Source organism: Haemaphysalis longicornis, unplaced genomic scaffold (assembly GCF_048455015.1).
Source record: "Haemaphysalis longicornis isolate Haplotype H1 unplaced genomic scaffold, Haemaphysalis longicornis Haplotype H1 scaffold_3, whole genome shotgun sequence".
Classification (NCBI taxonomy): domain Eukaryota; kingdom Metazoa; phylum Arthropoda; class Arachnida; order Ixodida; family Ixodidae; genus Haemaphysalis; species Haemaphysalis longicornis.
Genome location: NW_027526335.1, coordinates 225,767,052 through 225,791,945, shown reverse-complemented (window position 1 = coordinate 225,791,945; position 24,894 = coordinate 225,767,052). Strand labels below are relative to the sequence as shown.

The 24,894-nt window shown below is 48.9% G+C and overlaps 1 protein-coding gene across 1 annotated transcript; it reads right to left on the bottom strand.

Annotated features, from left to right (window-relative positions):
• Window positions 1-23,455: 23,455 nt before the first annotated feature.
• LOC144176025 (uncharacterized) lies at window positions 23,456-24,674 on the bottom strand. Its single transcript, XM_077705129.1, has one exon. It carries the CDS (start codon window positions 24,240-24,242, stop codon window positions 23,730-23,732), a length of 513 nt encoding a protein of 170 aa, XP_077561255.1. The 5' UTR covers window positions 24,243-24,674; the 3' UTR covers window positions 23,456-23,729.
• Window positions 24,675-24,894: the final 220 nt, after the last annotated feature.

Genomic DNA, 24,894 nt, shown 5'->3' with positions numbered 1-24,894 from the left:
GTTAGTTTTCCTCCCCGTCACTGGTCGGGCGGCGACGCATGGGAGAAACTGAGCGGCGACGTGGGGAGGACGATCGGCGGCTGGTGAACGGCGGCTGTTCAGAAGACTCGGTGGGCAAATTCTGTGGAGTTTGCGGAGGAACATAAGACGGGATGTGGGGGCTAGCGTAAAAAGGTGCTTGAAAAATGTTGGCGGCCCGCACCACACGATGACGACAGTAGCGGGCGATATGTCCGGGTGTCCGACACGCGAAACAGATGGGCCGATTGTCCGGTGTGCGCCACGCATTGGCATCGTAAGGACTGGTGATAGGGCTTGGAAGTGGTCGTGATGGTACGTGAGTCGGCGCAATGCGTACCGCAGGCTGGAACGACACGGCTGGTTGCGGCGCTGGGGACTGGAAGAATGGAGCAGGCGGTGGTGGCGGCCTGCCTGTCGCTCCAGCGTAGATGAGAGGGGCATGGGTGAGAGGCGAGAGGGGCGTAGGGGCAGCTACTGGTGCGGTGTGTTCCGCTGGTGGCAATGCGTTAGCTACCTGGTCCCGTATCATATTCCGGAGTGTAGGCGCCAGTGGAGAAGGCGGCTCTGCGGTGCAGGGGACCAGGGAAACTTGGCGGGCCACCTCTTCTCGGATAAAATCTTTGATGCGGGAAAACATAGCGGAATCCTCGTCATACGTAGCCGCCACGCTCGCCACGGACTCCCCGCGAGCACAGGCTTGTCGAGTCAGAGCTCGCTGCTTGCGTAGGTCGTCAAAACTCTGACACAAGCGGACGACATCCGCAACAGTTTTGGGGCCTCTAGCCAAGAGCATCTGGAAAGCGTCGTCGTCAACGCCTTTTAAGATGTTCCGGACCTTGTCAGCTTCCGTCATGGAGGGGTCGACGCGTTTGCATAGGTCAATGACGTCTTCGATATAGCTGGTAAACGTCTCGCCAGCCTTCTGTCCGCGTGCACGTAAGCACTGTTCGGCCCGAAGTTTTCGTACAGCAGGGCGGCCGAAAATTCTAATAAATTCACTACAGAAATGAGACCAAGGCCGGAGGTGGGATTCATTATTGTTGTACCATGTTTCCGCGACTTTCGTTAGAGAAAAGGCGACGTTGCTAAGCTTGGCATTGTCGTTCCACTTATTATACTCACTCACGCGTTCGAAGGAAGCAAGCCAGTCCTCCGCGTCGCTGTCGTCTGTACCGCTGAACTTGGCCGGGTCCCGCTCGCGCATGGAGCCGCGGCAGATCACAGGCTGACTGGTTTCTCTCGACATTGGGGGTGGTAGCGTCCGGGAACGAAGCTCCAGGGCGGGATCGAAACTCCTGACCTCCACCACTTGTCAAGAAGACAGCCGACACGCCGGTAGCCGGTTGAAGATGTTTAATTGCAGGAGCGAAGCCGATGGATAACGCAGGTCTGAGCGTTGCGATCACCAAGCGCGTTTCTGGCGCATGCACGTCCTGGGGTTCATCGTCTTCCCTGACACCTCTTTGGCGCATATCCCCGTGTGGGGATTTGGCACAATCCTATATGGGCTATGCTGGTGCGGCACATACCTTGATGTCTGGATGGCATGTTGCGTCGATTGCATTTGTTCATTACCCTCGTTACAATATATATATATATATATATATATATATATATATATATATATATATATATATATATATATATATATATATATATATATATATATATATATATATATATACAGAAAGAAATGCCGGCAGTCTACAACGCCAAAGAAGGCATAGGGGAAAGGTTAGACTATTTTTTACCGTTAGTGATATTACATTATTTTTTATTAATTACATGGGAAAGAAAGAAAGAAAAACACGCGCCAAGAGTGGGGGCCAAACCCACGCCTTTCGATTAGATCTCGAATGCCTTACTAATTCGGCTATCTCGGCGACTGTGTTCTCCTTCACTTTCTGGGGTATTTATATTTACTACAACTGTATCAGACGCTTGAGGGTGGTAGCCAGCGCCACTCAGACTACACGAGGAGATGTGGAATCTTCTATTAAACCCCCGGGTCGTGCCTCGAACGTCTACAACCTGTCATAAGCGGGTAACTGGCGGGAGACCCTCTTATGCTACCTTGGCATCAAGGCTGCCAGAACCGAGGCCCTCGCTAAGCTTTCGCACGATAATATGGTTTGGAAATGAGGGGCTCGTTAAGAAATACAGAAAGAAATGCCGGCAGTCTAAAACGCCAAAGAAGGCATAGGGGAATGGTTAGACTATTTTTTACCGTTAGAGATATTACATTATTATTTTTTATTAATTGCGTGAGAAAGAAAGAAAGAAAGAAAGAAACAACGGAACAACGGTTCTGGAACAACGCGGCACGTCTTAAAACGTGGCCTGAGTTTAAAGACGACTTCATGAAAGCATTCGGCCGCCCCGCTGCTCGAAAACTCCTGTCAGAGCAGCGTTTGCGTGAGCGGGCACAGAAAAGGGGTTAAAACTTCACTTCTTACACTGAGGATGTTGTCGCGCTGTGCCGCAAGATTGACAGTGCCATGCCCGAACCAGAAATGATAAAACACTTTCTGAAAGGCATAGACGACGATGCCTTCCATATGCTGCTGCGAAAAACCCCCAAACTGTGACCGAGGTCGTTACTTGTTTGTACTGTTTGTTTATTGTTTGTACTGGTTTCTTTTTCTTTCGCACAGTGAAGTGTGACATGCCTTGGATAAGGTATAGCTGGTTCTGTTATATTTCAGAATTATGTTTATTGTGTCTATGCATTTTTTTCTATTGTTACTTAATGTATGTCATGATTATTATTATCTACGAGTATGTGCGCCTTTGCATTGTTATTGCATGTACACTTATGCATCTGTATATATCTGTTAATTTCACGTATATATTAGCATGTGTATGCTTTTTACCTTTGCCAGACAGCTGCTGTGTTTACGGGCTGCCAGGCACCCTTCAAGTGGTCACTGACCGCTTTTTCGCCTGGTGGACCCCCAACACTGTAATGTTGGAAAATAAACTTGAATTGAATTGAATTGAACTATTTGCCAGAGTTACGACGAGTTGCGGAAGCAAAGGGCTCTCACTCGGTGACCCCTCTCAGAAAATCAGTTTGTCTCCAGCTTGGTCGCTGATGACGGCGACGGTACCTTGTTGCAACGGATCCAGCAGTTTGTGCGCGAGGATGTGGCTCGGCAGTTGTCCATCATCAACTATGTGCCCAAACAAAAATCTTCTCTCAGCCCTGACCTCAGGACTGTTATCCAGCAGCAAGTCACTGACTCCCTCCCAGCTGCAATGCCGTCAAGCCCCGTTGTTGCCCCTGTGCCCTATGCCGCCACCATACCCCACGCTCCAGCGACTTCAACCCTGCCTTATGCAGACCCTATGCACCCCGTGACGATGGCCGCTCCAATACACTTTGCCGACTCTATCCCTCAACGACCTTACGCTGAAGTCGCTGCCAGGTACATGCCTCGGAGCCCCGTCGTTTTCCCCACCACCCGGCCTTTACGTCTGCCGGTGTTGTCTGGTCCCTCGCTCACCAACCCTTGCAGGACGCTGGACAATCGCCCAATTTGCTTTGCCTGTAGGGCTCCTGTACACGTGGCACGCTCTTGCCGCCGCGCCACGATGACAGGACGTAACCTGCCGCAGCTTCTTCCTACGCCCATTCCCCACTCATGCAGGAGGCCACCGCGTATTCGCCGATGACATCTATGCCTCCCGAGAGTCGTGACTTCGGAAGCCGTCGGTCTTCATCTCCGCGACGCCGCTCACTTTCTCCCATGCGTCGTCGTCCTGTTCCAACGTAAGCGGAAAACTAGGCGCCGCAGTTTCGGAGGCAAGAACTGCGCCGTCGTCGATCTGCCCAAGGCCTCCTCCCTCTCCGGCAAACGTAATTCGTATTACCATAGATGGCGCTGAAATCTTAGCCCTTGTCGATACTGGAGCCGCCGTTTCTGTCATGGACGCCAAACTTTGCCGCCGCTTGAAGAAGGTTAGGACGCCGCATCTCGGATTCTCATTACCGACTGCTACGGCTCACCCCATTGATCCAACTGGCGTGTGCACTACCCGTGTCGTTATTCGGGACGTCATGTATGCTGTTCAGTTCATTGTCCTGCCTTCCTGTTCCCACGATGTCATACTGGGGTGGGACTTCCTTTCTGAACATGGAGAGAGAGAAAACATTTTAATGAGCTCATATGTGAGAGTGGAACCCTAGTCCGGGAATCCATGCGTTGCCCTCGCCGTCTTGGTCCGTGTCACCAGGAGAGTCTGGTCCTCCGGTTGACAGCTGGTCAACAGTGTCTCCCACAGCTCAAGAAAGGAACAGGTGGAGAGGGCTGGTAGGGCTGGGTTGTGAACGCATTCCACAATTATATGCTGGAGGGTAGCTAGCTGTGGACAAAACTTGCATAGCGCGGTGTACTGTGTGGGAAACAATAAATTCATTCGAACCGGGTGAACGTACGTGCCTGCTTGTAATTTTCGGAGTGTTATGTCCTGAGTTTTGCTGAGAGATGGTTGAGGGCACGGGACTTTTTGTCTGGTGGTCCGGTAAAATTGGGTAATTTCCTGATAGGTGAGAAGTGGCGTCGGAGCTGCGGTGACCTCTGGGGCTCGGTGGGCCAGTTCGCGAGCCTGTTGGTGGGCGAAGTTATTGCCCGTTACAGATGCATGGGCAGGTGTCCAAACGATCACCACTCGGTGAGATAGACGGTATCGCTGAAGTAACCGCAGGGTCGTTGGTGCAACCCTCTCTGAAAGGAAACTGCGGCAGGCTGCTTGAGAGTGAGTGATGATGACTCTGCTGGAGCGTTGGATGAGGGCTAAGGCAATGATGAGTTCTTCGGCGTCTCGTGGGGATGTCGTACGGATGGATGCGCGTGAAGTTAAATGGCTTCTGGTCGTTGTCACTGCAACCATGGTTTGGTTGTCAGCGTAGCTCGCCGCATCGGTGTAGGACACATCAGAGCGATTGCCATATAAGCGTTCGTGAGATTGGCTGCGGGCGGTCCTGCGCTCGGGATGGAGGTCGGGGTTCATATTCTTTGGTAGGGGTCGTACAGAGATATGTTTACGCCACTCGTCTGACAAATGGGCCAGGTGAGTTGTTCTGTACAGGGCCAGTTGATGCATTGCAGAACAAAGCGGCCTGCTGGAGTGTGTCTGAGACGGAGGCGCTGGCTTGCGAGATGACCTGAGTTCCTCAATAGTGTTGTGAAGACCCATTTTAAGAAGCTTGGTTGTCGATGTACTCATAGGGAGCCCGAGTGCTTGTTTAAATGCCTTCCGAATGATCTTGTTTAGTGCTTTAATGTCGGATTTGGTTAGGGCCATGTATGGAGCGACATAGGTGAGGCGAGAAATGACGAAAGCTTGAATTAGTCTCATTGTGTCCTTTTCTTTCATTCCTCGATGCCGGTTAGTGACCCGCCTAATCATATGCACGACTTGAGCTGACATATTACGCAGTTTTGACAAGGCAAAGTCGTTTCGGGTATTGGCTTGGATGGTAAGGCCATCTTGAGTGAGTGGCTAGGTTTCATCGAATGGCCGTCAAGAGATATTTCGATGGGCTCGACGTGGTGTCGGTGGGGGTGTTTCCGGATGATGACAAGTTCTGATTTTTGTGGTGAACAATGTAAGCCACAAGCCTGGGCGTAATTATTGACTTCTTCGGCTGCACGCTGCAATGTGTCCTGCAGCCCACCGAGAGAGTCTGTGTCAGTCCAGAGGGTGATGTCGTCTGCATACAGTGCGTGGTGAAGGTTAGGAGTCTGCTCTAGCTGTTTTGGTAGACCCGGAAAAGCGATATTGAAGAGGAGTGGAGACAATACCGAGGTTTGCGGTGTACCCCGACTGCCAAGAGAGATTGGTTTGGAATTTATATCTCCAATTTTGAGCACAGCCTCGCGGCCTGTGAGGAAGTCCGAAATGTAGGAATGAATTCGGTTGCCACAGCCAGTATTATTAAGGTGGGAGAGAATCGCTGCTTGCGCAACGTTATCGAAGGCCCCTTTTAGGTCGAGGGCCAAATGGCTCGAGGTGAGTGGCGAGTGGCAGGTGCAATTACCTCTTCATTGAGTCGCAACATAACATCCTGGGTGCTTAAATGTTGTCGAAAGCCGAACATTGTTTTGGGCATTAGGTTGGTGTCCTCAAGGTACGGCTGCAGCCTTTTGAGTATAATGCGTTCCAATAGCTTCCCACGCAAGAGGTAAGGGAAATAGGCGGGAGATTGTCTATGTGTGGGGATTCGCCCGCTTTAGGAATGAAGCGGACTTCGGCGGTTTTCCATTGAATAGGTAGGCGGCCAGATGTCCAAAATTCATTGAGGTGTTTAAGCAGGATGGCAAGTTCATTATCACCTAAATTGGCCAGGAGCTTATAGGTTACTTGGTCAGGACTCGGGGCGCTCTTTTTCTTGCATTCCGCCAGGGCTGCTTCCAGTTCAAAAAGTTCGATATCTCGGTCCAAATCTGCATTGGGAGTACCAGAGTACGGTGGCGGCAGAAATAGTATCTCTGTTTGGAGGTATTTATCCGTTAAGTCTTGAATGAGGTGTTCCGGAGTGCCGGGGTAAGCGTGAAGAGTGCGGGCCATGTTTCGATTTGATTCCCCCTTGCTGTTTAGGGGGTCAATAGAGGTACCTAAGTAGGTTCCAGGTTTTGCGGGAGGTCAAAGTGCCTTGGAGGCTGTCACAAAGCTGCAGCCAATTTTCTTTGCTCAACGACTGTGCATACTCCGCCGCCTGTTAACTGAGAAGAGATATCCTCCTACGGAGCTTCCGATTGTGGCGCTGGCGTTTCCATCTACGGGCAAGGCTATGGCGTGCTTCCCAAAGGTGCAGCAACCTCGCATGCACACAAGGGGTCTGGTAAGTCGTTGTTACAGCTCGCGTATGAGAGTGAACTGTCTTGAGAAGGTCGTCTATCCATGCAGTGTATGACTGATCGGGATTTGGCGAATGGCTGCACAGCGCCTTCCGAAAATTATCCCAGTTCGTAATCCGAGTTTTTCCAATCGTGCCTTGTAGTCCCGGTTACGCAACAGGAGGTGAATAATGTCGTGGTCGGAGCCTAAGTTAGTGTGGGTGGATGACCACGTGACATCGAGCTGGCCTGCCAACAAAGACAAGTCTGGGGTGGTGTCCCTGCAAGTACTGGTGCCAGTTCGGGTCGGTGTGTTTGGGTCGTTCAGGACGGTGAGATTAAGCTGCTCAATGGTCGAAATAACTTGCCGACCTTTTTTCGTGCTGTACTTGTAGCCCGAAAGTTGATGGTGGGCATTGAAATCTCCTAGAATAAGTACCGGACGGGAGCCAGCTAGGGCGATAGCATCCTGTATCGTAGATTGAACGTCAGGTTTCTTGGTGGAGGGCCGGCAGTAGATGTTGAGGATGCCGAGATTGGATTTAAGTTTTAAGTTTGGTCGATGGCAATAAACTTTTCATTAGTGTGTGTTCGCACCCTTTTTGTGGCGTGGAATGCTGTACAGAGGCTATTGAATTTCGGATGAGTGTGGCTGTGGCTCGTTTAGACGGGTCTTCGTAGGTAATATAGCCAGGAAGTTTGATGAGGCCGTTCGTTTCTTGGACAGCGATGATATCAGGTGGGGGATCGAGAGTCTTTATATATTGTTGTAAAGAGCCTGATTTGTTCTTTAAGCCTCGACAGTTCCACTGCAGGAGCGCAGTGGCGTGCTTGTTAAGCTGTGTCGTGGTCATCAAGGGATGACTGGGAGGGTTTGGGTTCAACGGATCTGGCATAAGGGGCGGGTGGGCGGTGGAAGCGAGAGTCCGTGCTTTCAGGTCTATCTTGACGGATGGGGCCGGCATCAGGTCGGCTCTCTAGCTGGCCGGACAAGGCATCAGGGCGGGTCTCTAAATGACCGGAGAGGGCAGGAAGAGACATTACCTCTTTGCGGAAATTTAGGTGCTCGTTTCGTAGCGAGTTAATTTCTTGTTTAAGAAGGTTGTTGTCTTGCCTGAGGTTTTGGATTTCTTGATTTAAGGTGCCAAGTTGTGCATCAAGCTTGGTTAACATGGACTGGAACCATGAGGACTTGTCGGATTGGGGTTCGGCCTCTGCGGTCTGGGTTTCTTGTGGCGTGGGAGGGGGCGCGGAAGTCAAGGGAGGGGGCTGTAGTGTGGTAAGGGGAGCGGAAGTCAAGAATGGGGGCTGTGGGTTGGGTTTCTTGCGTTTTTCGGTCACGGTACCCTTAGTGAGTTCTAATGCGTCAAGACGCGATTGAAGAGCTCACATAACTGATTTTTGTTGTTCAAGAAGCTGTAGTAGTTCTGTGCAACCCTGACATGGTGTGGCAGACTTATGATTTAAGTTGGAAGGAGGGGTTGAAGTCAGAGCTGTGGGAGACACCCGTTGTGCCCAGCTTACTTGTTTTGTTTCCACGTTTGAGCCAGTTTTCCCGGTCTTCTCGGGTCGAAAACCTCTGTTGCTGGATTTGCTACGCAGTCTCGCACTCGGCGTGGCAGACCGCTCCCAGCGTTGCCCTCGTGTCAAAGAGGAGTCTCACGCCGGCTCCCGGCTTCCCGCTCTGGCTTGTCGAAGCCTATGTTGACGCAGAATATAGGGTTCCGCGTAGCACTTGGTGCAGCCAGGGGAGACGGAGAGATGAAGGCCACCGCAGAGGCCACAGGTAGGAGAGCACGGGTGATCTGGAACAGGATCCCGAAGACCGCACTGATGGCAAACTTGAGCCGTCGGTTGAGGGCAGGCTGTGGAACGGTGTCCAATCGCACGACATGTAGAACACACAGGAATTGTCTTTTAAATGCGGAGCATTTCTTAGGCTCGCCTGGTCCTCCGTCGTTGATGGCGGCGCCATCCACACTCACACTGCGCATGCGCAACTCTCCTCCTTACACCCACAGCTCCGCGATACTACACTATAAAAAAAAGAAATAGCGGCGCCCGGTTTCGATCCCACGAATCTCTGGCCGCAACGGGAGGTACGCGGTGCTCTTCCCACTACGCTACAAATCCGGGACAGGAGCAAGTGCTACGAACGCGCCTTATGTCCTTGACTCATTCAAACTACGTCTAGAAGCTACTTATACAACGAAGGCACGCAAAGCTGAACGTCAACGGAAACGACGAACTGAAAACTTTAGAGGGGGATGCTGAATTTCCCGTGGGAAAGCTGTGGCGGGAAGCGCCACGCGCCTCGCAGCTCAACCAGCCCCGTCCGCAGCGCCTCTGATGCTGATTGTGTCAGGATGCCCCTAGGGATAGGCCAACCAAAGAATCCACCACGAGATAGGTTCGCGTTCAACCACCGTCGTCATCTTTCCGTAGGGGAACCGCCGAAGAAGAACGAGAAGACAAAGCTGCGAAGAGCAGGGCGTGTACATTGCTCTCAGCCGGTGCACCAATGTCAACAACCTTTACCTCACCAAAGCTGACGGAGACTACCGATTCTACCACAGAGACAACATCGACAAGAACATGATGGACGAGTTTCGGCGCCTCGAGAACCACCGCCAACTCACCGTAACACAACAGCACTTGCGTGCGTTTGCCACCGGTATGGACCCGGACGCGGAATTCCCTCTGGCGCTAGTAAAAACCAGATCACTCAACATAACGGCAACACAATGGAACCACACGGAACCGCCACGATGCTACGCATCCTCATCAGGGTTCCCCACGGGAAGATGGTGTAATTTTTTTGTATATGGAGCAAGGGTATTCGGCCCATAGACTCGTACACGGTAAGGTAACTTTGGTCCCGCGAAAGTAAGGATGACCGTTGTACTTTGGCCCAATCTGCGCACTGCGTAGATCTCGTCGTGGGTGTGGTCCAGGTTGTTCAGGATTTCCTGCTCTGTAAAACGAAGGGGTACCCCACCGATAATTATCTTGATTGAGTCGTCTGGTGCTAAGCCGTAGAGCGAGACTTGGTGGATGGCAGCTCCGATAGTGAGTTGTTTAACTTGGCTTAGAGCACGAGCGGCCTCCGCAGAAGGTGTGCTTACTGTAGCCGTATTCTGGGTCGTGTCAGTACGTAGCTTCAGGTTCGGCTGTCGCCAAGTAGCCCCTATGGCATTGAGTAAGGCGATGGAGATTTCTGCGTATTGAACATCCCCGAGACGAAGGCCCCCTTGACGTCGTAAGACAAGCTTGAAGTCGTCACGGGGTAGCGGTTGAGGACGAATGAACGTCTTACGTGTTGACGTAGAGGCTGTAGTGGCATTTGCTTGAGCTAGGGCTGGCTGCGCACTTTCTTTTGTAAATAAGCCACGTTGGCGTCGGCGTTGCGCTTTCGACACGACCTCGATGAAGCTATGGCTATTTCCTGCGTTGGACTCTGCGTGGCCATCTTCCATTACTTCTGGGTCCATGTCGGCATCCAGGGGAAGACTGGAGTCAGGTACTGAGACAGGCACGGTGCCGTCTCCGACGCTCGGTGTCCCTTGCATGACAGGCACAGGCGCCGCGCCCAGCTCTCCGGGGTGGATGGTTAGGCCTGACATGGCCATGACGCGGCCATCAAGAATAACAGCCCTAACTAAGGTAACACTGCACGCACAGGGTAAACTGTGGTGTCAAAATGATCGTCAGAACTTGATACGCACAGTAATAACACTGGTTAAGACGGACGATGAAATTACCGAAATAGATGAGGAAAAACTGTAGAGCCCATGGAAGCACGACTGCGAGCTGCCTGTTCTTCTTCTTCCTCCCACCTTCTGAACATGGAGCTGTCATCGACAGTGGCCGTGCCGAAGTAGAGCTCTTCCCGTTCATGGATGCTACCGCTGATGAACCGCCCACTCCTTCCGCCATCACACTGGTCCTCACGGAAGGAGTTAGCATTCCTCCTCATTCTGCCGTGCTAGCTTCTTTACCCTGCCCATTTCTGTCCAATGCGACAGTACACTTTACGCCTTCTGACCTGTTTCGCCACCGACGTTCTCTTCGGCTTCCTTTCTCCCTGCTTCCCATCCGTAACAGCCAAACTACACTTCTCCTTTCCAACTACGGCTCGTGTCCGTGCACCTTGCAACGTGGAGAGTGCGTCGGCCACGTCGAGACCGTTCATTAGGTTGTCGCTGTGGCTGTGCCCGACGATTCAACGCCGCTTAAAATCAGTGGACTGTGTGCTCATTCAGCAGCAAAATTCCCCCCGTCTGCAGACGTCTTCCTTCGCGCCATTGATGTCGACCTTTCACCGTCCCTACGAGACCAACTTCTCACACTTCTGAACCCATTTCGGACGTCTTTTGATTCTGTCCAGACTGGTCTGGGATGTACCACCACCGTCGAACACACCATCGATACCGGTGGTCTAGCACCCTTACGGCAACGTTGCTACCGTGTTTCCCCCACTGAACGCCACGTAATCGATGAACAAGTCGAGGACATGCTCCAACGCGGTGTGATTCGACCCTCCACCAGTCCATGGGCATCGCCGGTAGTGCTTGTCAAGAAGAAGGACGGCTCTATTCGGTTTTGCGTCGATTACCGACAGCTGAACAAGATAACTTGCAAGGACGTATATCCTTTGCCGCGAATTGATGACGCCCTCGATTGTCTACAAGGCCCTCGATTGTCTATTGATTTACGCTCGGGTTGTTCGCAGGTCCCCATGGTAGAGGCTGATCATGCAAGGCCTCTACAAGGCCCTCGATTGTCTATTGATTTACGCTCGGGTTATTCGCAGGTCCCCATGGTAGAGGCTGATCGTGCAAAAACAGCCTTTGTTACTCCTGACGGCCTGTACGAGTTTAACGTTATGCTGTTTGGCCTCTGCAATGCGCCTGCAACCTTCGAGCGGATGATGGATAATATTCTCCGTCGACTCAAATGGCAGACGTGCCTTTGTTACTTCGATGATATTGTAATCTTCTCTCCCGATTTTTCGACGCATCTGATTCGACTTGAGCAACTTTTGGCGTACTTGACGACCGCAGGCCTTTAGCTCAACCTGAAGAAGTGCCGTTTTGCTGCACGAGAGCTTACTATCCTTGGCCACGTTGTCTCCAAAGCTGGTGTCCTGCCGGATCCTGCCAAGTTACGCGCTGTGGCGGAATTTCCCAAGCCGACAACTGCGAAGCCCCTTCGCAGCTTCGTTGGGCTGTATTCATACTTTCGCCGATTCTTTCGCAACTTTGCATCTCTCATCGCGCCTTTGACAAAGCTCCTCAGCAAGGAAGGTGGCATCTGTGAGTGGTCCACAGCCTGCGACGACGCATTTACTAAACTGCGCCATCTCCTCACATCTCCGCCACTCCTGAGTCATTTCGATCAATGAGGCCCCTACCGAGATTCACACGGAGGAGAGCGGAGTTGGTTTGGGGGCAGTTTTCGCTCAGCGCAAGGCAGGATATTTTATTTATTTTCATTTATGTACATACTGCAGACCTTTCATAGGTCCAAGCAGGACAGGCGCTTTACAACAAGACGCAAAAAAGAAGAACATAAACAACAATGCACAATAAACGTGAGAACATCAAGTAAGGGAGTTAACACAACGGGATTGAATATCAGCGTTCCAATCATTTATCGTTTGGGGAAAAAAAGAGAACTAGAACAGGTCTGTGCAAGCGAAATATGGCGTAAAAATTCCCGGGTGATAGTGGCGTGTAGACCTTCTTGACAAAGGAATTAAATAGTTACTGGGGTCTAGCCAAAGCTTTCTGTTGACGACAAGAGAAAGGAAATCTAAACGGAGTTTCTTCCGACGTGCCTGACGTAATGAAATGTTATTATCACGCAGTAAATCTTAGGGGGAATCGTAAGGGGAAAATTTAGAATATATGAACCTGGTGGCCTTCCTTTGGATTTTTTCCAACTTACTGATGTTTGAAGATGTGAATGGGTCCCAAATTATACATGCGTACTCGAGTTTGGGTCTAATCAAGGAATAATAACTCAACAGCTTAACATTAGAGGGTGCGGCTTTAAGTTTATGTCTTAAAAAACACAGCTTACGAAACGCAGATGAACATACATTGTCAATGTGCTCGTTCCATGATAAAGTATTCGTTAATGTCAAACCCAAATATTTTACAGAAGTGACCTCTTCAGTGGCGATGATCCCAACTTGTAGTTAAAGCTTAAAGGCGCTTTCTTGCGGGTAATGCGCATTATGACACTTTTTTCTGTGTTTAAAACCATTCCCCAGCGGGAACACCAATCACCAATTCTACCGAGACTTTTAAACAGGTTTTCTTGGTCACTTGGAGAGCTGATGTTACAAAACAGGACACAGTCGTCCGCAAATAACCGCATTTCCACACCAGGGGAAGCTTCATATACGATATCATTCACAAAAAGTAAGAAAAGCAATGGTCCCAAGACGCTTCCTTGGGGAACGCCAGAGCGAACTGGAAGAAAGTCAGATTTTTCATCGCCGAGAGAGACAAATTGTTTACGATTAGATAGGTAGTCCGCTATCCATGAGACAATAACATTAGAAAGTCCAATATTCCTTAATTTTATGATTAAACTGTGATGGGGAACCTTGTCGAAGGCTTTACTAAAATCCAAAAATATTGCGTCAATCTGGCCATTGCAATCTAGTACCGAAGCGAAGGAGTGTATAACAGAGACTAATTGTGTGGATGTGGAATATCCTTTCCTAAATTCGTGCTGATGCCCGGTTAGTACAGAGTTACGTTGGAGAAAATTGTTTATGTGGTTGGCAATAATGTGCTCCATTATTTTCGAACATGTAGATAATAAAGATATGGGTCGGTAGTTGTCTATTGAAAACCGGCAGCCTTTTTTATAAATGGGCACGACTCTTGCTATCTTCCAGTCGCTTGGGACTTTTCCAGTTAAGAACAAAACACGGAATATAATAACAAGAAATTTAGCCAAAGACTCGGCATATCTGCGGAGGAATACATTTGGAATACAATCAGGACCTGATGATGTCTTAGTCTTCAAGTTCAGTAACATAGAAACAATACCGTGGTAAGAAATAAAGTCGGCATCTGAAGAATGAGTAGTTGCAGCTGTTGGGTTACCGGGTTGGGAGCAAGAGTATACACTGTGAAAGTAGTCATTGAAATGATGCGCAATGGCCCTCTGATCAGTAACTATTTCATCACGAATTTTTATTTCGGAGATGGGCTTTTTCTTTTCACTTATGTAGTTCCAAAATTTTGTAGGGTCGCTTCTGATAAAGTTTGGCAGCGATACGTTGAAGTAGTAATCTTTAGACCGTTTCACTGCACTTGCAAGATCATTTTTCAATTTCCTGGTAACTTCAGATGCAGTACGCGCTTTTTTTAATCGCTTGATCTTGCACTTCATTTGAATGATATCTCGCGTCATCCAAGGAGTGTTCTTGTGTACTTTTTTTGGTTTTGTTCGTACAAATTTATCTATACAAAAGTGGCAAATGGCCTTGAACTGGTCCCAGAGTACGCATGCGTCAGGGTTATCGAAGCTCAAAACGCATGTTTCTAGATGTTCAATCACAGAGGCGTCATTAGAGCGGGAAAAGTCTTTAAAACAGCGCACGTCTTGTTTAGAGCTGTCAGCAGGGGAGTGTATGTTAATTTCAATGTTTACGAGGTAATGATCAGAAAGCCCTTCCTCAATAGACAAACTGACGTCATGAAAACTCCGCGGCAAGAACACCAGGTCTAGGATAGAGCTACTCTTACCCTGCTCGCGAGTCGGTTCTTTCACCAACTGGACCAGGTCATGTGACAGCAGGATATTACATAAGTAATTGACGTGGTTGTTGCCCGTAGTGCAAGGGTGCAAATTGTCCCAATTTAGGCCAGGTAGATTGAAATCTCCTATCAGGAAAACCTTGTTGTTCGTATGTCGGGACATATGAGTTTGTAACTGTTGTAAGTAATCAGGCGAGACATCAGGAGGTCGATAGAGAGCGTAAAGAATAAAGCATTTCCCCCAGCAAGTTAGTTTCAGGCAAATACATTCTACATCAACAATGTCTTCAAGAACATAAGCTTGGACTTGCTCCTTCACAAGAACCGCAACACCACCACGCCTTGACTGTCTGTCTTTGCGAAAGACTTTATATGATGGTGGAAAAACTACGTCGTCCGTGATATCCTGATGCAGCTATGTTTCCGTTAGGATTGTAACATGTGGGTCATATTGCAGGAGGGCGATTTCGAGCTGCTCGGCTTTATTGGCTACACTTCTCGCGTTAACATTTATAATTCTTAGCCGCTTCGTTTTTTTCGAGGCAGAGTTCGGAATCTTAAACAATTTTTGAGGCCTCAAAGCGTTAACAGAAGGTATTGCACGTTCTTCATTTTGGGAAACGCTTACGATGCTGTCAAATGCGCGCGCATCCTCGTCATAGGCCGGTCTGCAGTTGCCGAGTCGCCTGGTTCGTTTTTTTTTAAGTGGCACTCTTTCGTCCCGAGATTCGTCCCAAACGTAAGCTTTTTTGTTAATGTATAACGTAGTGAAGGAAGTGGCTAAGGCGTTGCGCTGCTGAGCACGAGGTCGCGGGTTCGATTCCCGGCCGCGGCGGCCGCTTTTCTGATGGAGGCGAAAAGAAAAACGCCCGTGTGTACGAGATTTCGGCGCACGTTAAAGATCCCCAGGTGGTCAAAATTAATCCGGAGCTCTCCACTACGGCGCGCCTCATCGCCTGCGTTGCGTCGGCGCGTTAAACCCTAAAATCAATCAACGTAGTGAAGGATAGCGATACCTTCTCTTTTCTTTCTCGATTCAACTGAGCGCTGTCCCAGAGTTTTTTTCTGATGAAGCGTACACTTTGGAAAAATCCTGGCCGATAGATAAGTTGGTGTCTTTAAGTTTGTGCGCATTCTTCAGTATATCCGCTTTTTGTCGCAGATCCTGAAGTTTCAAGATTATCGGTCTGGTTTTCTTAGGTGCTGGCCTGCCGAGACGATGAATTTTTTCAATAGCAATGTTGCGCAGTTGGAGAATATCTTCGAAAATGTTCTTATTAACAGCTCGTTCAAGGACTTCTGTAGTCTCCTCATTGACTTCCTGCACCCCATAAACAATTCAATTGGGCATTCTGCTACGATTTTCTACATCGTCAACCTTTCTTTGTAGATCATGAATAGTCTGGGTCATGGAATCAAGCTGATCCTGGTAACAGGCAATCCTGCTTTCAAGTGATGATAAGGTATCTAGTTTGGCTTCAATGTCAGTGAGTCGTTTTTCCTTTATATCTTTGATACCGAGAGCGATCTCGCTTAGTTGTTTGGCAATCTTCGCTAAGTCAGGGCCAGGATTCGCCTCGATGTCGCCGCTTAACAACAACAATTCTTTCAGCAATGCAAGCACCCCAAACACCAAAGAACATAGCCGTGGGCGCGGCAGCACAAGCAAAAACGGGTCACTAGAGCGAATACACTTTCCATAGCGTTTGCTCACCTGCGGAAAAAGCAAGAATGGACTGCGTGACCACATTGTTGCGGTGCCGCCGCGCCCACTGAAGGAGCTGTTCCAAGATGTGCCGTATATAGGCGAAGCCCCTGGTGGCGGTGAAGCGCTTGCACGTGCACAGTCAGCGCCGCATGCTGTCACCGGTCCTGAGTCCCGAATCCAAGGCAGATTCCGTAGTCGCGGGGCTTGGCTGTCCGTGACACTTCCGGAAGCATTGGCGTGGCCAGAGAAGTTGGCTGATGCATTGGCGATTGGCAGGAGCAATATCGGCCATATCTGCGGAAAAAGCAAGAATGGACTGCGTGACCACATTGTTGCGGTGCCGCCGCGCCCAGAGACGAGTATGACGAGTATGTCGTTGCTTATACAAGTCGCACGCTAACAAAGGCCGAGACAAATTATTCTGTGACCGAGAGAGAATGTCTGGCCGTTATTTGGGCGCTTTGGAAGTTCCGCCCGTACCTCTACGGGCGCCCTGTCCATGTTGTCACAGACCACCACGCGCTTTGTTGGTTGTCCTCGCTCAAAGATCCTTCTTGTCGGATAGTGCGCTGGGCTTTACGGCTACAGGAGTATGCCATTCGCGTCACGTATCACTCAGGCCAGCAGCAGAATGATGCTGATGCCCTTTCGCGCTCCCCGCGGCCTCATGACAGCGACCGGGGCTCGAGCTCCGACTGCTACGTGTCGCCATTGGCGATCCACTCTATGTCGTCCGAGCAAAAGAAAGACCCTTGGATTTCCTCCATGTTGGACTTTCTGTCTGGCTCATCAACGAACGCTGCATCTCGGACACTACGCCGGCAAGCGTGGCACTTTACCATTCGCGACGGACTGCTTTTCCGTCGAAACTACCAACCCGAAGTTCTCAAGTGGCTCTTAGTAATTCCGCACCACCCATGCTCTGAAATGTGTGCCTATTTTCACGAAGAGCCACATTGCGCCCATGCTGGTGTCCCCAAAACATACCAGCGCTTGCGCTTGCGGTACTACTGGCGAGGCATGTACCGCCTTGTTCGTCAACACGTCCGTTGGTGTGTTCAATGCCAACGCCGAAAATATCCTCCCCGCCAAAGAACTGGGCCTTTGCAGCCCTTACCTTGTCCAGCAAGACCATTCGACCGTGTTGGAATCAACCTTTATAGACCTCTTCCTTGCACTGCAGATGGCAACCGATGGGTCGTTGTTGCTGTCGACTACTTGACCCGGTACGCCGAGACTGCCGCCCTGCCTGCTGCTACCGCACGCGAAGTAGCCTCATTCCTACTCCGGCACTTCATTTTACGGCATGGGGCGCCCCGTGAACTCCTCAGTGATCGAGTAAGGGTTTTTTTTGTCTGAAGTTATAGAGGCCCTTCTTAAAAACACTGCCGCACGATCCATCGCACCACCACGGCGTATCACCCTCAGACCAATGGACTCACCGAACGTTTCAACCGCACTCTGAGTGACATGCTTGCTATGTACGTCGCGGCGTACCATTCCGACTGGGACGCAGTACTACCATTCGTGACCTACGCATACAACACCGCCACGCAGGCCACGACCGGCTTCTCTCCGTTTTTTCATTTGTATCGCCGTGAGCCTTCATGCACACTGGACACCATACTTCACTATCGGCACGATGAATCACAGTGCACGCCCATCTCCGACGTTGCCAAGCACGCCGAAGAGTGTCGTGAGTTGGCCCGATCGTTAACCACGGAAGATCAACAGCGTCAGAAGCCGCACCACGACGAAACGACTCCCGCTCCAACTTACTCACCAGGGTCGCTTGTCTGGCTGTGGGTTCCAGCGTCTTCTCCAGGGTTGAGCAGTACACTGCTTTCGCGCTACCAGGGTCCCTACCGCATCGTCAAGCGGACGTCTCCAGTAAATTATGTGGTTGAGCCTCTCAGTCCTTCACCCGATCAGCGTTGCCGCGGCAAAGATATAGTCCATGTTCAGAGCCTCAAGCCTTACATTGACCCCGTCGTAGTTTCATCTCCCGGAGTCGCCAGGATGGCTCTTTCGTTCCCGGGGGCAATTGTAAGGAAGACCGTCGCCAACACCATACTCGTTTAAATAATGTAGGAACGTGGACAGCACTGGTCATTCGCAATGAGTGGGTATGTGACACAGAAGCCACACAGGGAAGAGGCACCAATTCGCGGATGTCGCATGGCCATCGCTGGGAGGAGGAAGAAGTCTCGTCTCGTTGGCTCTCCGTCTCGACTTGCTGGACAGCGCGACTTGGTGCTTCGGTACTACTGCTGCGAATAAAGTCTTAAAACCCTCTTATAATATATATATATATATATATATATATATATATATATATATATATATATATATATATATATGCACAAAGTAGAAGTACGCTCTTCGGAGACTATTTCCAACGTTTCGACCCGAAACACAAGCCACATGGGAAACAAACAAACAAACGACCACACACACCATACAGAGCTTATTCTGCCATAGGCAGGAGAAAATAGAGCCTCACAAAAAAAAAGGAGGAAAGGAAGAGGGAGGAACAAGGTGGCAAGGAGGAGGCAAGAAAGAGGCAAGGAGGAACACACTGCATGAACGCGAGTATGGGGATAACAGGAAATGCGACGAATTCACGGGGGCGAAAGGCCCATAAACATCCGGTGTCTCCGAGAGGGAAAAACTACAAAGCACACGCCGCCACGAGCAGTGAGTTTACATGCGCGTCACCGGTAACAAGGTAACAAGGTAACAATCCTTGTTGGGACAATGCAAGAATCGTCGCAACAGAAAAAGTGACAGCATCACGGCTACATCTGGAATCGCTAATCATTCAGACCACGTCTAACACAGTCAATCATAATGACGGAAATCTAAACCCGATCTACGCACGCTCTTTGCAGCGATTACTCAAGCCCACTTAAACGACCCACTTCTGGTGATGCATTTATTGTGAACAAGGCTTCCGTGCTGGAAGCCGAAACGTCATTACATTTTGTTTGGACTGGTCGGCGTCTCTTTTTCGTTCCTAATGTACCGTCATGCTCTCGATTTCACTACACACATCCGCATGAAAGAAACTAAACACCTACAATCTTCTTAGTAAGTGCTAACTGCCAAGAAGTGCTACAGTAAACAAACAGACTGATGTGTAAACTAAAGGCTCAGGAAACAAAAACAACTGCCAGCAGATTACGCACCCATTGAGGCTGACGGATCATTGTCGCCGGTGCTCATGTGTTCCAGATTTTGAGAAGACAAGTATCATCAGCCGCACGAAAGAAATGATTGAAAGAAAGATTTTGGAAGCCTTCACCATCGTATAAGTGGAAAATTGCATAATCGTGCCGTCAGTGGCCCTCACAAATAGCAAGGTCAAGATGCGTTCAGGTGGCTGGGATGGGTTTGCATGTCCTTGTAATCAGTTTTCTATCATTTAGATCGGTTGCCGAAAGGACATTTTATACTAGAGAGTGTTTCAAACAAATATATCAGTTGCTAGTTCGTGCATCAAGTGTGTGTTCAGTCCTAAAAACTGAAAATTTCTGTGATGTTCAACCTGTTACATTCAAGGGAAGGCTGGATCTTTTGACATACATTTAAAGTGGTCATCAGGCTACCAGTAAAAGTGCCTTCATGGGAAGATACAGGAAGAACGATAGGTTATCCCAAACGTTCTCCAGTTCCCTTGAAGTGTATGCCTATTAGCAGTGGTCGGTAAGAAACTAAAATTAGTTTGTTTTATGAGATCTGCGGTGAGTATGTGACTTATGAAAGTGGTGTGTCTGCAACCCGATGAACTGGCGTGCTAAGCTATTTATTTTAAACAGCATCTTTCCATTGAAAGTTTTTCGAATCGCATCCTGGGTTAGTACCTTTTTGAATGCCGCCATCATGGGTTGTCGCTGGTCCTGGGGCACTTGGTTTGTTGTAGCCGTCAGCCATCGCCACTCCGCTTGGAGCACATGGAAGTGGCAGAGGAGCTGCCGTGCTGAGGCCCACGTGTCTTTCAGTGCTCTTTTCTCTGCCTGGGAGTTGTCGGTCATGAAGGCTGCTGGGGCCTGCAGGAGCCGCGGGGTGCACGAAGAAGCAATGGGTTTTGGGCAATCTTAAAATGCTTAATACTGGATAGGCTGTCCGGTACAGTGGCTCCATGCAGGTTTTATTTAAGCTGCCGAATTAAAAAAAGTATGGTACGGTGAAGCTCGCAAGCTCACCTCTCATAAGCTAGCAAAAAAAAAACGGTTCAAGGTAGTTTAGGATAAGGCATATGCATGCCCCCACTTGAAAATGTTGTGTGACCAGGGCAGATCTGCTTTGAAGCCTCGTGTGCCTGAGAAAATTATCTGTGAGCATGCCATCAAGTTTTCACAAATATACAATAGAGAGTGCCTAATTTATGGCTGATTTTACCAGTGCAATATTTTGGCATTTGCAAGTGTATAAAAATAGCGAGTAGCATAAAGGAATAATTAGATATCATTATCTGTGCCTGTATTTGCGGCTTATTTATTTCACGAGGAAGCAAAGTTGATTGAATCGTTTGTTTGCCCCTACCTGGCTGTTCCCAAAACACAGTGGGTAGCAGTCCCTCAGCAGACGGAAGGCCAAGCCGTACCCCTCTGTGCTTTGTGAGCTGTGTATGAGCACAGCTATTGGCACAGCTCCTGCTTTGGTGGCCGTGAGGAGCACAGTGGCCGTACTCTGAGTCGCATCACAGGAGGAGGTTGAATCGACGAATATGGTCTCTTGGGCCGAGCTAAGGAGCTGGGCACGCCGCATAATCGGTGTCGTTACCAGCACCGCCCAGCAGTCATCCTGCGTGCTGCTCGTGAAGACCTCTGCCCCTGCACAAGTAAAACACAAACAGCATGAGGTGTGTAAGCTTTGTGTAGTTTTTTTCACTACCTTCCATGCAGACAAAATACAAGTTTGTTTTATTAGAAAGATTTCGTGTTTTATAGTGCCCCCAGTGCTTGTCCGGATGGAAACGATGCTTTATTCACAGAGAAATTAATTTAAGTTAAAATTTTAACTTTCCCACTGAATCGCGTTTTCGTGGTCCGCAATGACATCGCAGGGATTGACTGCTCTGCAGCAGATTCTGAAACCATGTTTACCGTTAGTGAACCTAGATCGCGCCACCATACCGCAGCAATCCGTTTCCTGCCTTTGGTTTGTTTTTGACGGTATTTAAACCTGGCTTGTTTTTGTTCTGGGAGAAAATAATCGTTTTCGCGAAACATAATGCTCGCTCGACAAATATGGTCACGTAGGACGCCGTTGCTTGCGTCAGTCGGCCAGTGTCGTCTGAGACAAACCCAAAGCCCCGCAGTGTTGTGCAACTAAACCAAGCATAGTGCGCACAGTACGACAGCAGTACGCATCGGTACTTCTACGTTTACGTGTGCTTTTGTAACTTCCCCTGTCGATCCCACAATTCTTACTGCTTTAAAAAGAATGTGGCCTAAATTTAAGTTCAAATAGCTTTCGGCAAGCTTATAAGCCCTGCCTACTGTGCGTTTGCTTTTGCTGGCCTCCGCCAATCGCACAGCTGGCTGATACGACATCATAGGTACCCGCCGCGGTGGCTCAGTGGCTAAGGCGTTGCGCTGCTGAGCACGAGGTCGCGGGTTCGATTCCCGGCCGCGGCGGCCGCTTTTCTGATGGAGGCGAAAAGCAAAAACGCCCTGTGTACGAGATTTCGGCGCACTTTAAAGATCCCCAGGTGGTCAAAATTAATCCGGAGCCCTCCACTACGGCGCGCCTCATCGCCTGTGTTGCGTCGGCGCGCAACGACATTTTAGGTTCTGTTGCAGGAAATGAGCTAGTGGGCCACATGGCCGTTCCCTCTTTTCTTAATTATGTAGCTGATCTGGGCAAAGTATGTGTTAAAAGTGGTGTCAGTATGATTCTAACGAGGCAGTTTTTTGAATGAACCAAACTTGTGTTTTGTCTTCGCGGCCCCGTTAAAGCTGCCTGGTTCGGTGTTGCATGGTTATAGCAGAACATGCAAAATACCATTAACAAAATAAAAAGCCTCATACAGAAGCGTGCAATTTAAATGAATTGTCATTCATGACCTTAATATTTGGCAATCTTGTCAAGAATTCAAATTTTGCAACGTTTTGTGGGTACTCATTTTTTAGCCTGTAGAGAAATTAAAACCCAAAAGGCTGTTTGGCTGTTGCCTGCCCTATATTGACCATTTACGACTGCTGCTTTTGTCTGGGTATGGTATAGTACTACTGTAGCTAAAATGTATCTAAAATGTGGTATAGTGAACGGTTAAAGCTTTCATGATATATCTACACGTGTACGTGAGGGACATTGATCTGAAAATATGCATGTGACTGCTCCAATATCATTTTAGGGCTTAAAAACTGCAGTTAAAGCAGTGTGACAAATGGAATACGAGTTATATTCAATTCCCCAACCACAAACATGTTAGTCTTTGTTTATAGCCACGCACTGGTATAAATAAAATTCCATGTCTGATGTTACATGGGGTTCAAATTCATGAAAGTGTCATGCGGATGCTTGAAAGAACATTTCTATAGTCATTTCAAAAGGTGCTGAACAGAACGTTGCGATATTTTCGTTTTCAAAAAAAAAATATTTAGGTGAAATTTTCTGGCAAGACAATCTTCCACAAATAAAAACTGGAGTGGAATTTGTGAAAATCTTGTCCTTGAGAAAATAAAACCATTGAATGTTTATGCCTGCTGTTATTCATCTATCTTCAGTGTCACTTTTTTTACTGTTTTACTCAATGAGAACTTTTGCAAAGGAAGCAATTTTTCATGACCACTTTGAAGTGAGCACTGCAGTAATGTTTCTCAATTGGTACAGCTTGACCCGTTTCACATGCCATAGCCGCATTATTGGTGGTGAAAGTTTGAGAGTAGAAGTATCCGTGACAGAGGGGTGACAGGACATCAGAAATGCATACTTAGCTATATTCTACGTATCAGTAGTATACCTGGTCAAAATGCATCTCTGTATTGGCTTAGCTGATGCGGCATTGGGCTGCTGACAAGTTTCTCCTTGTGGGCGCAGCCCTTTCAGAGAACAATGTCATTGATGTCTATGCATACAATGTGGACAATAAAGGCAGCTGGTTTTCCCAATCAGCTATAGGTTTGAAGTACTGAAATGCAATTGGACACTAAGTTCAAAAGCCCAATCAGTTTTTATGGGATGCTAAAAATATGATTACTGCACTGTTTGCGCAGCTCTGCATTTTTTTGTAGGGAGGATCAGGGTGCGCGCAGCTGCTGACTGGAAATCTGTTGCCAAATGTGTCTCGGCAACGGTGAATTACTGCAGAGAGCCCACAAACTTTACTTGCCCTCATTAGCTTTTGTGTTTCCCCAATGTCGTGTTGATTCAGATGTTCACATGGAGGGGTATCTTACCCTGTGCTGCGTACTGGGCCATCTTTTCCTGCAGCTTAGCCACAGGGTTGCTGAGGCGACCGTACTTCGCCTGCACCCAGTGTTCATGCCAGTGGCCAACAACCCGGTACGCAGGGTTCAGCATGCCATTGGCCCGCAGTTGCACCCCTCGGTCCATGGCAGCGAGGTTGCGCTCGTGGCGCCTCAGGGCCTCGGCAGGCCCTCGCCCCTCCTGAAAGTACTGCACGAAGGCCGCTTTCGTCTCGCAGCTCGGTCGCAGCATTCGCAGGGCATCTGCCGACTCGGTGCTATGATTATGCTGTGACACAAGCTTGATCACGGCCTGTAGGGGCACCTCTCGGCAGAGAAAGGCGTCATTCTTTTTGGTGTCCCTATTCACTTTTTTGATTTTGATGTCCAGCTTGGCTGGGCACCGGGTGCTCCGCTTCTCGCTCGTTTTATTTCGTTCGTTGTGCTGGCACACCCACACCTTGTGGAAGACCATCCTGAAAGGACATTATTCAAAGAGATCTGAGTTTTATGGTGAGGAGTGCACTGGTGTTGCTATCAACCAGTATTGCTTTGGGGGCATAAAAATTTATTGTACAATTCTAATTCCACAGCCATATGAACTGCAAAAAATGTACAGCAAAAAAATTGAGCTTGTGACCCTACAGATTAAAAAATGTTGGTGCTTAGTAAATGTCATCAGTGCGCGCATGTTCACTAGTTGCTGGCCCTGAAACCTTATGGGACCACTGTCCCATCACTTTACCACTGTCAAAAATGAAACCTACTGCTTGGTGGACACAAGTTCGTGTGAGCATGCAGCCAAATTCCTGCATCACTGAGTTATGCCAGGTAATGGCCTTTTTGTAGTACCGAAATTTGCCACAAAGCATGGACCTTTTTCATCGCGATTTTTTCACATTGACGTTGGTTCTGAACATATTACATCCAATGTACACTTATCCAGAGATTTGCTTATAACAGGCAATCATATATGTACAAATAAAGCTACACTACGTCACTTGAGGTTGTGCCTTGGAGGGAGCAAGAGGAAGGGGGGGGGGGGGGGGAAGGAGAGCATTGTAATTGGTGCAAAAGAGCCATTTTGAAATTTTCAAGGCATCAGAGGTATAATTTTTGGGAACTGG

What these genes read in the sequence shown, in the direction of transcription:
- LOC144176025 (XM_077705129.1), bottom strand. Translation starts at nt 24,242, where the DNA reads ATGGTCTTCCACAAGGTGTGGGTGTGCCAGCACAACGAACGAAATAAA.